The sequence below is a fragment of the Boleophthalmus pectinirostris genome, unplaced genomic scaffold (genome assembly GCF_026225935.1).
Source record: "Boleophthalmus pectinirostris isolate CB_2022bp ecotype Guang Dong unplaced genomic scaffold, ASM2622593v1 HiC_scaffold_20, whole genome shotgun sequence".
Classification (NCBI taxonomy): Eukaryota; Metazoa; Chordata; class Actinopteri; order Gobiiformes; family Gobiidae; genus Boleophthalmus; species Boleophthalmus pectinirostris.
The window spans coordinates 30,545,157-30,559,943 of record NW_026571153.1 but is presented as its reverse complement, the minus strand read 5'-3'; the positions used below and the strand labels follow the sequence as shown (position 1 = coordinate 30,559,943).

The 14,787-nt window shown below is 41.8% G+C and overlaps 1 protein-coding gene and 1 pseudogene across 1 annotated transcript; one reads left to right on the top strand and one right to left on the bottom strand.

Annotated features, from left to right (window-relative positions):
- The first annotated feature begins 1,069 nt into the window (after positions 1 to 1,069).
- On the top strand, positions 1,070 to 1,187 carry LOC129409922 (5S ribosomal RNA; annotated as a pseudogene).
- Positions 1,188 to 2,483: 1,296 nt separating this feature from the next.
- LOC110173732 (uncharacterized) lies at positions 2,484 to 14,336 on the bottom strand. Its single transcript, XM_020939743.2, has 6 exons — positions 14,261 to 14,336; positions 12,288 to 12,329; positions 9,589 to 9,870; positions 7,049 to 7,300; positions 6,654 to 6,809; positions 2,484 to 3,269 (listed from the first exon to the last, which is right to left on the bottom strand). Exons 1-6 carry the CDS (start codon positions 14,286 to 14,288, stop codon positions 3,190 to 3,192), a joined length of 840 nt encoding a protein of 279 aa, XP_020795402.2. The 5' UTR covers positions 14,289 to 14,336; the 3' UTR covers positions 2,484 to 3,189.
- Positions 14,337 to 14,787: the final 451 nt, after the last annotated feature.

The window sequence follows — 14,787 nt, the reverse complement described above, 5'->3', positions numbered from 1 at the left end:
GTTCTCCCTCATACGTAAAGGTGCACAGTGTAACTTGTCTGTTGGAGGGTCTGTCACCTGTTGTCTCCATGGAGATGAGCCTAGAATGATCCACAGTACGGCCATAAACTTATGAATGTCCAAGGAGGTTTCGCAAGACAAATCACTGTAACAATGTATATTTTTTAAAGATATTTTTGAGCTCTTAAACACTTGTAGTTGAATAAATGTAAGACAGATCAGTTGAATGACATATTGTGGACAATTTAAACTAAAGTATTAACATCTCCATGGAGACAAACACCTTATGGACCAATTCTAGAAAAGTTACACAGTGTACATTTAAATACTAGTATATGAGTGCCTGACTTAACAGTTCAAAGATACAGTGTCAGTTGAAAAGCTCATCATGCTCCATTAACATTCCCCACTGAGATAAGGGCTGTGATTACCCACAATGCACTGCTCCGGTCTGGAAATAGTGGCGTGTCTGAGATAGAGAGCAGAGGGTGAGGTGAGACTCCTTATCCCGCACAAACCACTTTTTAAAACAGAATTTAATACATGCTATAAAAGATTATTTACAGTATCTTTGTCATATCTCATTCTGATTTCTCTTTACCTCCTCTCCATGTTGAAATTAATATTTACACACAAAATAACCCTGAAAATTTCTCAATATCTATACCTACAAGTCAAGTTAATAAAACTGGCTAGTTAAAGATTGTAATGTACACACAGGGGATGCACATTACAATCAATTACCTTGGTGACATAATGCTACCACAAAAAGTTTATGCCCCTTAATATCTGAAAAACACAAAATAGATTAAAACAGCACATTTTGAGGAGCCTGTGATCAGTACGAGGGTTCATGGTCCTATTTAGGAGAACCACGTTGCTCCTGTTCTCCACGCTCGAGGACTGTGGCTGGTTTCGAGGTGTGCAAAGGATCCACATAGAAGTGAATCCGGTTTGGTTCGTTGGCTATATCTTGATCTTCTTGGGGAAAGTGCTTCTAAGGCCAAGACACCGAACACCACTCCCCACTCCAGCTCATCTGAACCCGACCTGAACCAGACCTGCTCCCTGCTGTGGCCATACCAGCTTGTCAAAACTTGATCCCATCAGATCTCAGAAGCTCAGCAGGGCCGAGCCTGGTTAGTACTTGGATGGGAGACCAGTGGGAAAATCAGGAGCCACAGGGGGGCGCCAGTCACAAAAAAATTTCATTTCAAGACAATTCACCCACATTGCCTAGTATGAAAGCCATGTGTACATGAGTGATGGTGGGGGTCGGAGGGACTGATGGTGCTGATTAGCATGGCAGCCACACTTCTGTCAGTCTGCCCTAGGGCAACTCTAGCTACAATAGTAGTTTACCACCACTGGGTGTAGAGGAAAAAAATCTACGAAAAATGCTCTGTAAAGCCACTTTGTGACATATGTCTGTGAAAAGCGCTATATAAATAAAGACTTGCTTACTTACTGCTGGTTCAGGACTCTAGGTTTAGCATCTGGTCTGACTGTAGCATCTCTCACTGGGCTAAATGATGCAGGACAGTTAAATTTTATTAATAAGTTGAATTAACGGAATAGGCTGTTTATTGCCATATAATTATTAGGTTAATTAACAGCCTAAAATAACAAATGTTGGCTGTTAGACTTTAAGATTGTTTTTCAGCAGTATCACACATTTTCTGGCATTAAAGAGGCAAAAAGATTGTCTATTATAACAGCGCTGCCCATGTGAAGAAATTTGGCCTTTCTCTACATGAACTGTGCACCATCCGAGGATGTGTAAAAAATATAGTCTACACCAGAGGTGCTCACACTTTTTCAGCATGTGAGCTACTTACAAAATGACCAAGTCATAAAGATCTACCTAATACAAAGCCAAACAAACTGCACTGAAACACTCTGCCCGTTTTTTGGACCCTCACCCACAGTTTGAGAACCTCTTCTTTAAGAGAACTTCCTCTGGCACTTTACACAAAACTGTGGAAAAAGTGAAGGAAGATTTTTAAACCTGTTTTTTAAAGTTTCAAACTGGAGTTACATTCTTTTCTGGTTTTGCAGTGATATTTACCAGCCTCTGCACATTTACCAAACCAAACGCACATCGTGACAAACACACATGCATTTGTCACTTTTGTCAGACAAACTTCAGCCAAATGTGGCAGTAGGTCTGTTCTGTAGATCCGCTCTATGCTGTAGACCTGCTTTGTGCCAACACTGGAACACAAATTTAGACTGGTTTTTGCTTCACGTTTGGTCTTGCTCTTCTAATCAGCCGCACTGTGGGAGGGCTTGTGTTTGCTGTACGCAGGAAGGAGCGAGAGCGTGAAAAGGCGAGGGGCGGCGTGCTGACGTGAGGCAGATGGACAGGTAGGATGTTTAAGAAGTTGAACCTGCCCTGTGATGCACGCTGGTACACGAGGGCACACGCTGTCGCAGACGAGCCGTGCATAGGGAGCGTGTGTGTTTGTGATGCGCCAAGAGTCTCCGCGGGTTTCAAATGAGCGCACAGGCTGCACTGAGACGCCCCACACGCTCCTGCACCCGCTACAAGTTTATTACCAACAGCAACGGCCGTAATGAAATATGATCACACTTGTTGAGTGTCAAACCTTGAGTGAGAGACAAGACCGAGTCCAAACGCGAGTACGAGACGAGACACGGCGATCTACCCACACGACCTTGGCGATCGACTGGTAGATCGCGATCGACGTATTGAGCACCCCTGTTCTAAATGAACACGGGGACGTTCTGATGTTCCCCGGTGCCGCTGTTCTCCCCCCAGAGAACAGGAGACCAACGGGACCTTTTTAAACACGAGGTACCACTGTTTCCTGGAGCTGCTGTTACCTCACCCATACAAACTTAGGAGCAGCAGTACTGGGGAACATAGGTCTGTCATGTTACTTGAAACTTTTTAATAATCTATTTCTTAGTATTAAAAGTTTTATATTTTAGTAGCTTATAAAAGAATGAGAAATTTGCACATCAATTTCTAGAAACAGGTGCATTGGAGGAGAGCGAGCAGCCCAAGAACAGAGAAAAATCTCACACACCGTCTTTGTGAGATTAATTAAGGCATACAAAAAAAAAAAAAAACACTCCTCATGCATGTTTGATTAATGTTCATTAAAACGCAGTATGGATAGCAGGATATGTATAGTAAAAAGATAAAAGATTTTTATACACATCTCAAAAATAATGGTTGGTGGTGACAGCAGCCACAGCATCTTCGGATTCTTCATTTTTCTCTTTGTGCCATGGCCTCCCGTCTATAGTGAGAAACAAAATGAAATCAAATGGGATACTTCAGATACTCTTCCTCAACCTCAACAACAGACAAAAGAGAGAATCAAACCAGGGACCCTCTTTGTGTGAGGGAGGACTAACTACTCAGTCACCGTGCAGGCTCTAGTCTTAGAATCACTGCTGGAACATAACAAAGTAAAAGCAGTAAAGTTCTGTACTTAAGGAAAATGTTGAAGTATCTGTACATTACTTAGCAAGAGAGATTTTTAAATACTTTTTACTTTTACTTCACTATTTTGAGAGCAGGTATTTGTACTTTCTATTCCACTACATTTTTTATTTTTTTTAAATAATTGTATTGATATTTTTTATTGATATTTTTATTTATTTATTTTATTTATTTATTTATTTTAGGTATTTTTATTGTTTGAGAGCTGCTGTAAAGGCTAAGGATGTATTTTTGGTAAGTTTGTAGTTTGAGCAAAAACCAATATGCAAAGAAAAAGAAAAGGTTTTGTTTGAACAAAATCGAGCACAAATTTTTATCAAAATCACTACATTTGGAGCCTTAGAAGATCTCAAAATCTGCACAAAATACTTTTAATACAGGTACTTCAATCCTTTCCCTTAAGTAGATTTTTTCATGTGATACTTTTACTTTAGTATTTTTTGCTTCGGTATCTGTACTTTTACTTAAAGGTGCTGTTATGGAAATGTTTACATCAGTAATCTTTTACTGTTTAGGCTGTTCATAAATGCTACATCAGATATCTACTTTAATCTTACTTTACTACTGTTAAGCAAAGTTCTCACAACCTCTTGCTTCTTACATCCTGGTTTTTGTTACTACTGTATTTTCTGCACTATAGAATCCTCTGGATTATAAGGCGTCATTAAATGGTCTATTTTCAAACTTTTTTCACAAATAAACTGGACTGGACTTTAAACGAGTTTGTGGCGTTCACGGTGACTCTGGGCTTTGTTCAGTTGTGGCGTGTAGGGAGGGTGTGTCTGGGACCAACGGATTGTCGGTGTGTTCACAGTGACTCAGTTGTTCAGTCGTGTCTAGAAGTGGCACATTGCACTCGCTTTTTTGGTTCGTTCCTCCGTTCCGTTCCTCGTCGGCGTGGAGTGATGAGTGTGTCTGTGGGTGTGTTTGTCTGTGCGGTCGCTGTCTGCTCCGTGTGTTTTTGCGTGTTCTGCGGGTGGTGCGGCTTTGTAGTCAGTGTTGGGGAGTAACAGATTACATGTACCGGAGTTACGTAATCAGAGTACAAATTATGAGTAACTGTATTCGGTTCCAGTTACTGTTTCAGTGAGTGGTAATCAAGTAATCCAAAGTATTCAGATTACGTTACTCACCTTGAGTAATTTAATGGATTACGTTACAAACTACATTTTGGTGTGTGTAATCTGTAATCTGTAGGGGAATACATTTTAAAAGTCACCTCCCCAACACTGTTTGTAGTTTACTGAAGTCATGCTGGGACACCCGCGTGGATTCGTGTATAGGGTGCTCTGACTTGCGGGGCACACAGTTGTTTTTTGATGGGGTTAGAGGCTTAAAAGCGCATCTAATATCCCGGAAAATACAGTAGTTTGATTGCTCGCTGTAATCCTGTTCTCCTCTGTAGAACACTCTGGCCTTGTGCCCCCCCATACCAGTCTGTTTATATCGACTCTAGCGTGTTATTCTACTGATTGTTGTATCTTGACTTGTGTTGACCAGGCCTTGTGTTCACCTGTTCTGGATGAGACTAGGTTTTGTTTTGTGTATGTATCATCCCTGTGCCTTATGCCCCTCTCAGACTCCTTGATTCAAGACAACTTCTCAGTTCTTTTTAACGTCTGCAGTCTAGAAATTCCAAAACAGTGCACTGCAAAACTTTCCTGGTGGAGGGTCTGCTACCTGCTTGTCTCCATGGAGATGTTCTTCCTTTGCCTGGAATGTTCCATGGTATGACTAGAAACATTTCCATCTAGAATTTATTCATTATAGGTGTTTCTATCGCTCAAAAATATAATTATTACCTGGTCCCCGAAGGGTTGATCAGGTTTTGTATTCACCGTGTGTGTGTGTGTTTGTGTCTGTGTGTGTGTGTGTGTGTGTGTCTGTGTGTGTGTGTGTGTGTGTGTGTCTGTGTGTGTGTGTGTGTGTGTGTCTGTGTGTGTGTGTGTGTGTGTGTGTGTGTCTGTGTGTGTGTCTGTGTGTGTGTGTGTCTGTGTGTGTGTGTGTCTGTGTGTGTGTCTGTGTGTGTGTGTCTGTGTGTGTGTGTGTGTGTCTGTGTGTGTGTGTGTGTGTGTGTGTGTGTGTGTGTGTGTGTGTGTGTGTGTGTGTGTGTGTGTGTGTGTGTCTGTGTGTGTGTGTGTGTGTGTGTGTGTGTGTGTGTCTGTGTGTGTATGTGTGTGTGTGTGTGTGTGTGTGTGTGTGTGTGTGTGTGTGTGTGTGTCTGTGTAGTGTGTGTGTGTGTGTGTGTGTGTGTGTGTGTCTGTGTGTGTGTGTCTGTGTGTGTGTATGTGTGTGTGTCTGTGTGTGTGTGTGTGTGTGTGTGTGTGTGTGTGTGTGTGTGTCTGTGTGTGTGTGTGTGTGTGTGTGTGTCTGTGTGTGTGTGTGTGTGTCTGTGTGTGTGTGTGTCTGTGTGTGTGTGTGTGTCGTGTGTGTCTGTGTGTGTGTGTCTGTGTGTGTATGTGTGTGTGTGTGTGTCTGTGTGTGTGTGTGTGTGTGTGTGTGTCGTGTGTGTCGTGTGTGTGTGTGTGTCTGTGTGTGTATGTGTGTGTGTGTGTGTGTGTCTGTGTGTGTGTGTGTGTGTGTGTGTGTCTGTGTGTGTGTGTCTGTGTGTGTGTGTGTGTGTGTGTGTGTGTGTGTCTGTGTGTGTGTGTGTGTGTGTGTGTCCACCTGTGATAATTCTGCCATTTATGGACCACCTGTCACCAAGTTTGGTACGTGGGTCAAGTCCTCGTGCCCGATGCCACAAAAAACGTTTGTTGATGATCCGAGGTCATTTGAGGTCACAGGTCAACTGAAAGGTCATAAAGGATCGGCAATTTCTGAACCATCTGCGGCTAAAATATTCCCCCAATCATCACACACGTTGGCTCACACATAACGCCTCATGGGAGACCAGGTTGTTGTCTCTGATTGTGCTTGTTCTTTTTGTGAATACTCCACAACTCTCCACAGATCTGAACTGTAATGTCACATAACCTGTCTCCCTCTCGATAAATAGATTTAATGTATACTGTGGAACATTCCAGACAAAGTTATAACATTTCCATGGAGGCAAGCAGGTGATGAACCCTCCACTATTAATGTTACACAGTGCAGCTTTAAGTAACAAAACTGTGTCTAGTGTCATCATCTCTAGACCTGGTTTAGTCCTGGGTCAGTTTTTGGTTCTGGAGTTTACCTGTGGGTCTTTGTCGTTGATACAGGGAGATCATGAGCACAGTGGAGATGCAGTACGGGCACAAGACCAGCAGGTGGCAGAGCACCTTCAACACCAGGTGTGTGTGGGCGGAGTCAGGCTCAGGGGCGGAGTTTGTGGGCGCTATCTCTGTCCAATCTAAAATTAAGTGAAAAGAATTGTTGTTTTTCTTATTTTAAGTGTAACAAGATGTATTTTCATATCATAAGTACAAAAAATAATGTTCCATTGGTAGATAAATATAGTCATGATAAAACATTCTTAATTCAAGTCATTTTAACTTAGATTTGAGCTTCATGTGACTGGAGGTGAGCGCTGAGGGGGACGTCCCACTCCCTTAGTGCACTTCTTTACTCAGTCTGTGTGAGGACCCTTACCTCCACTGCGGTTGTGGACTTGTAGAAGAGCGGGTGAAGACTCCATATCTCTGGCGCTGCACTTGTACCAGCCCCGGTCAGACCAACTTACAGGGCGGAGGGAGAGGTCAGGGCGGGGGTCAGAGGTCAGCTGGAGGTCGTCTCTGTAGAAGTGAGCGGACACACTGGAGCGGTCTCTGTCCAAACACGTCAGAGTCACGTCTTCACCTTCAGACACCGGGAGCATTGGAACTACCACCAGGAGTTTACTGCCTGCAGAGACAGGAAAGAAGAGGCTACCTGACTGTGACAACTGAGCTCTAGTGCCCCCTGTCTGTGAGCTGCTGCCTCACACTGGACTGTGGACACAAATATAAAACCCTGAAACTTTTTCAGGATAACTGGACTAATGTTTTATGTTGCTTCAAAAATAAAGACTGAATAAACTCTTCTAATGTGTAGAACATCTTTTTGGAATTCAAACTGTCTCTGGAGGCTTTGATTCTGTGCTTTATGCTGTTAATGATCAGGCTCATTCAGGTGCATCTATGTCAGTGAGCAGGGCACACAGGGCAGAGGCTGGCCCTCCTGCCATCACCACCGGAAAAATGGCGGACTTGGACTACAGTGGGCTGACCAGACTGGGACTGAGACCGGGACCAGACCGGGACTGGGACCAGGCCAGAACTGAGACCGGTTTAGTCCTAGTTTAGTCTTGGTTTAGTCCTTATGCGGCGCAAAAGTCCAGCATCACAGACCAGGAATGAGCCCAGGACCAGACCAGGACTGAGACCTAGACCAGACAGGGACCAGGACCAGGACCCAGACCTGAACCAGACTGGAACCAGACCAGGACTGAAACCAGTTTAGTCCTGGTTCAGTCCTGGTTTAGTCCTGCATCAGTCCGTATGCGGCATAAAAGTCCGGCATTGCAGACCAGGACTGAGCCCAGGACCAGACCCAGATCAGACCGGAACCAGGACCAGGACCAAACCGGGACCAGGATCAGAACCAGAATAAGAGAGGTGAACAGACTCTGGTGTAGGTCGTGCTCTGTGGAGTTTATTCTGTCTCTGTCCTGGCTCGTGTTGGTATCGTATCATATCGGCTCATTTCCCACGGGAACATTGAGTGTCTCCTCCATGTTGAATCACAGTTCACATCTCTCTCAGTTTTATACGTCACTATCAGAACACGGCCCCTGATTGGTTGATGTGATGCGAATATTCACAGAAAGTTAAACATTTTAAACTTTGGTGAATTTTGCAAGCCCCTCCCTTTTGGGAATTCACATGTCAATGCCAAAATGCAAGAATTTGCAACGCTCAAAATGCTCAAAACGCTCAAAACGCACGAATCGTGCCGCGCCATTTCAGGTCATTCACACTGCAGAACTTTATTCACGTGTCAGCGCACCTTTACTTCAAATTAAAACTAAACTTCAGTCAATGTCACTTCTGCTTTTAAAAAGGTCCTTGTGTGTCAATGCTTATACTAACTTCTCTTAAAACATTAAATCTAATTTAACCAGGAGGTCACAAGTGTTATAATTTCCCATCATGGTGTGTTGGTGAATGTGACAGTGCGTGGTGCTCCCGATGTCACTGATTAGAAACTAGAGAAATGCGTGCATGCCTCAGTGTTGTGGTCGGGGCGTTCTGCGGGGTGCTGTGCAGGGCATGTGTGTGTGTGTACAGAGTTGGCGGTGGTGACAGGCCACACCAGTCGTCTCAGCCCCATGTAGGGCAGGAGTTTCTGGGTGCTATTAAAAGCACTTTATTTTGTGTATTTGGTTTGGTGTTGGCTAATGACATTCTTGTAAGTAACCCATGGGTTCTTGTAGAACAGCTGCTGGTGTGAGTAATGTTGCTCTCGAATTCTGATCACAAATTAATCTCAAATTTTGCTCTTAAACTTTTCCTTTATCATTGTAGCTTTGACTGTAGTTGTAGTGCTTATATTTTCATAGATTTATCGGTGGGGGTAGTTTGTGCTCTAGAGCATAGAGCAAAGCAGGTGAGTCTGCTTTGGGACTCTGCTGGCACCGTGCACTTTATGGTGAGGAGAAAATTCAGTTTGTCGACTGGACAAAAGTTAGTTCCAGTCGACAAACTGAATTTTCTCCTCACCATCGATTCTACCTGGACGACTGAGGGATTCTTCACACACCATGCACTTTACACATCTGAAAGTCAAAGCACCTTAATCCCACTCACATAAGCACTTTACACATTAAAACCAACTACAGCACTTTATATTGTACTGTGCACATGTTGAACCATAAAAGAAACCCTTTTTAAAATGATTGTTTAAATACAAATTTCCCACTCTGTGCTGCCTTTGCCCTTTGTTTCACCAGACATACTTGTATTTTATAAATGATTGTATAAGTGAGGACCCCTTAGTCCAGCTGTGGTTACGTAACATTACGACAAAATTAACAACCCAATTATTTTTGAGTGCAGATTATTTCAGGCTGTGGTGTTATTTCAATAGTTATTAGTCCTCAAAATGAGCCTTAGCACTGATCTATAAAGATGTAAAACATTCAGGTCACTCACTCTCCACTCTGATGCCGACAGTGCTGCTGACAGCGCCCTCTTTGGACTGGCACCAGTACAGCCCGCTGTCCCAGGTCACGGCCAGCCCCACCTTGCAGCTGTTCATGAGCTGTTGGCCCCAGCCCTGCCCACAGAGCTGGGAGGTGGGCTGGGAGGTGGGCTGCTTGGTGGTGTTTCTGCACACTCTCCATTCTTCCTCTTCAGCTTGGTCTTCAGGAAAACATTTCAGCAGAAAGAAGCCGCCTTCAAATAGATTGGGCCCAGGAGACACCTTCAGCGAGACTAAACAAACAACATATGGACTTACAATATTATATTACACTCCACAATACTGAAAACACTGTGAGTCTGTATCAACCTGCAGAGATTTAATACACCACATTTTACACTTTATACAAGTTATCAAAACATCTATGTGGGACAGCAGCCACAGTGTTTGGCTCCAGTCAAGTGGAGCTCACACAGGCTAGCAGTTACGGGGGTGAATCTGGACTCAAGTTTCATATTGGGGAATAGAAATGTATTTATAGTCAAAATAGTACTGTATTTTCCGGGCTATTAGGCGCTCTGGATTATAAGGCGCACTGTCATTAAATGGTCTATTTTCTAACTTTTTTCAGAAATAAACCACGTGGGACTTTAAACGAAACAACAGTGTGATGGGTGAGTGGTTTTGTTTGTTTGTGGCGTTCACGGTGACTCTGGGCTTTGTTCAGTTGTGTCTAGAAGTGGCACATTGCACTCGCTTTTTCGGTTTGTTCCTCTGTTCCGTTCCTCGTCGGTGTGGAGTGATGAGTGTGTCTGTGGGTGTTTATCGCTGCGCGGTCTCTGTCTGCTCCGTGTGTGTTTGTGTGTTCTGCAGGTGGTGCAGCTTTGTAGTTTACTGAAGTCGTGGTGGGACACCTGAGTGGATTCGTGTATACTGCGCTCTGCATCGTGGGGCGCAGTTGTTTTTTGATGGGGTTAGAGGCTTAACCCTCTCCAGGCAGGCGTTGCAGATTTGAAACAGCTAAATGCCAATTACCTATTTACTCCAAATCCATGTTTTATAAGCTTTTTTTACTCAGGAGCCTTTTTTCCCATCCATGCTGATAAACGTGGACGATGCAGATTGTATAACTGTAGGATAAAAATTGTTTCTTGGAGAACCACACGAAAAAGTGATGTTGTTCTGTCACTGTAAAGCTGTTACACTGTGCTTTATGTTTTCATTGTAATGAAAAGTGGTTTACACATAAAGTTAGTGTTCATATCATTTTCAGTCTTCAGTGTTAATTTACCAAATCTGCAACATCCCAGAATGCATTGCATGTGAAGGTCTCTCAAAAAAAAGTCAGGATTGTATATTAGTACCCCATATGATCATTTTCCCAAAATATCAGATTTTTTCCTGTTACTAAAATTTAATTTGAGCCTGAGAGGGTTAAGAGTGCGTCTAATAGCCCGATAAATACAGTAATATAAAAATAACAGTATTTTGTAGAGTGCGTTAATATGAACATTTTAAGCTCAAAATGATGATGCTCACTGCAGCAGTTACAGAAAAAGGGGCCACAGTTTTTCAACCAGAGTTGATGGAGCCGGAAGCGCCCACATTATGTTCACTTCCTATTTGGAGCTGATTTGTGCTGTTAAATAAATCTCGACACATAAAATAACAGTCAGTTCAGTTAGGTGCTCTCACCTTATCTAAACAGGAATCCTGAAAATGTGTTGCTTCAAGTCACTTTTTAAATGTATTTTCTCTTGAGTTTTCAGACGATCAAAACCTTTTTGACACTGTTTGTTAATGTGTGCTTTGTGTCACCATGGAAACGCCTACACATTCCACTTGACCACAGGCTTGGTTCCACTGAGGTGGAGGAGGTGTGACAATTACTTGTAATACTCAAATGCCTTGTTGGTATAACACTTTCCCCCCTTGTATTGATCTAGCATGATGTTCAATTTAAGAAGACAGTCTTTTATAAGTAAAATATTGTCTAATTTCCTCCTCTAAAGTCTGGTCTCTGCTCCAGCCCACATCCTGACATAGGATTGGATGAGAACCTCTGTAAAACTCAGTAAAGCCCCAAAATTACAAATATGTTAATGATAACATTTGATCAAAATACTTGAAATACTTAAAAGTTTTTGCTACAACATGTCACTAAACTATTTTAGCTCCAAACAGAACCAGACTGTGCAGGACTTTACCAGGTCTGACAGACTCATCTAAACATGAAGACCTCTACAAGTTACACACAGAAATACTGTTAATGCACAGCTGTCCCCAACAAAACTATTTAGACATGCACTAATCCAGCTGGTTCAGTTCTGATATCAATTTCAGTACAGTAGCTTTAAGTATCTGCCGAGGCGCAGTGCAGAGACTGGAAACAGGATTTATTTCCTTAAAACTAAACTAAAATAACTAAAACAACACAGATTCTTAATGTGCTATGTAACTGTTACTTATCTCTCAAGTAACTCTAGAACAGTTTTGTGTAAATAAAAGTTCAAACATTATGAGACTTTCTAGGTTGACCATCATCAGTAAATAGTCATATTACATCAGTGTGTCCAATCAGAATATCGGCTGAACGGATATTTGGAAGCCGATATTAGATCAAGCACATTGTTCAGTATCAGAGCTGTTTTAGATAAAAGAATCGGATCAGTGCATCTCTAAAGATAATGTCTTTTTAACTGAACTTTACCTTGGCTGGTTCCATGGCAGCACCACAGTGAAGCCAGCACCACTAAAAACAACACCAACACATGTTATACACTTAAAACACAAACAAGTTCACTTTAAAGGCCAGTGTTGGGGAGTAACAGATTACATGTACTGGCGTTATGTAATCAGAGTACAAATTATGAGTAACTGTATTCAGTTACAGTTACTGTTTCAGTGAGTGGTAACTGGATTACAGTTACTTTGTTGAAATAAATGGATTACAGGGCAGTATTTTCCTGTTTTCACATTTCACATTTTGGGCTATATCCTTTTTTTTTTTTTTATTCCATTCATTGCTGGACACTAAACCAGGTCTAAACCAGGTCCAAACCAGGTCTAAACCAGGTCTAAAATCAGGTCTAAACCAGGTCTAAAATCAGGTCTAAAAGGTCTAAACCAGGTCTAAAACCAGGTCTAAAATCAGGTCTAAAACCAGGTCTAAACCAGGTCTAAACCAGGTCTAAACCAGGTCTAAACCAGGTCTAAAACCAGGTCTAAACCAGGTCTAAACAGGTCTAAAACCAGGTCTAAAACCAGGTCTAAAACCAGGTCTAAAACCAGGTCTAAACTAGGTCTAAACCAGGACTAAACCAGGTCTAAAACCAGGTCTAAACCAGGTCTAAACCAGGACTAAACCAGGTCTAAAACCAGGTCTAAACCAGGTCTAAACCAAAACCAGGACTAAACCAGGTCTAAACCAGGACTAAACCAGGTCTAAACCAGGACTAAACCAGGTCTAAACCAGGACTAAAATCAGGTCTAAATCTAGGTCTAAATCAGGTCTAAACCAGGACTAAACCAGGCCTAAAACCAGGTCTAAACCAGGTCTAAACCAGGACTAAACCAGGTCTAAACCAGGTCTAAACCAGGTCTAAAACCATGTCTAAACAGGACTAAATGCAGCTGTGTGGACGTGTTTCCTCGTCTTCTATCAATAATATTTTTTATCTGGTTCAGTAAAGTCTGGTCTTTTTATTTTCTTTTATCAGACAAAACATCTTATGTGAAGATTTCCTCGTCTTTGCTTCTCTACAGCAAATCAAGTAATCCAAAGTATTCAGATTACATTACTCACTTTAAGCAATTTAATGTATTCCGTTACAAACTACATTTTTGGGTATGTAATCTGTAATCTGTAGGAGAATACATTTTAAAAGTCACCTTCCCAACACTGTTAAAGGGAGATACTGCAGGCAACACACTGTTTAGTGTAGTTTGTTTTCTGGTCAGTTTGGTCTCTGAGCATGGAAGATTTCATGGGGATCAAACAGATTTGTCTCCACCAAAACATGTTTTAATATTTAATCAGTTTGTAGATGTAGATCTATGGGACATTATCATTTCAAAAGATCAACGTTTAAAGCAGCACCTACACACACCAAATATTACAATCTTCTACTTAACAAGATTTTAAGGAAACTTAGATTTGAATTTACAAAGATTCATCTACTTGAAGATTTGAGAAACGTGGATTTAAAAAAAAAAAAAAAAATCTAATTCCAAGTCTGATTTATTAAAGTTGTGAGGCAAAATATTTTTTTCAGACACATTTTCAGTCAGATCTTTTGGACTCAAATACCGAATAAAATCCAAAATCTCCTCTGTATATTTTCAGTATCTAATGTGTCAACAAAAAGAAGCAGGAAGTTTAAACCCGTCACTTTTCATGTTTGTTTTGAATGTCGCAAAAATTGTCAACTTTGGTCCTTTTTACACAAAAAATGGTTTATTTTCAAAAAACATAACATGGTAAAAAACTTGTAATACATGTTTTTTATAGAGTAAACTACAGAAGAAGTGTTTTTTTTTTCCAGTTCACCTGCAGTGTCTTGCCTTCATAGTATTAGAATATAAGTTGTGCTGTGTTGCCTTTTGGTCTGAAAAGCGCTCTATAAATAAAGTTTGCAGTTGTTGTAGTAATATAGTACAAGTATTGTTGAATATTTTACTCACACAGGTGCATCACAGCAGATTTGTTCATGATGGTTCATAGTCGACTGAAACTTGCCTCAGATGACTTCCCTTCTTCACTCCTCTGCACCTATGGTTTCCTGTGTGGGTGGGTGTGGTGTCATTCTCTACACACAATGCATCTGTCATGTGCATATAAACAGAAATGAACAGAGATTTTATGTCAGATGCCCTTCCTGACAATAGGCGAGTTTCATTGTTGACAAAAGCGCACGTTGCATGCTGGGAATTATTTTGTAGTATTGATCCCGGTTATTTCTCCACTCTAACGGCAGACGACCCAAGACCATTTGACCAGAAATTGGTCATAAACATTGACGGACGCCAAATCACCCTTTTCAACCCCGACAAAGACATGGTTTAGTCCTGGTTTTGTCCTGGTGTAGTCCTGCTTTAGACATGGTTTAGACCTGGTTTTGACCTGGTTTAGTCCTGGTTTTAGTCTTAGTTTAGTCCTGGTTTAGTCCCGGTTTAGTCCTGGTTTTGACCTGGTTTAGTCCTGGTTTTGA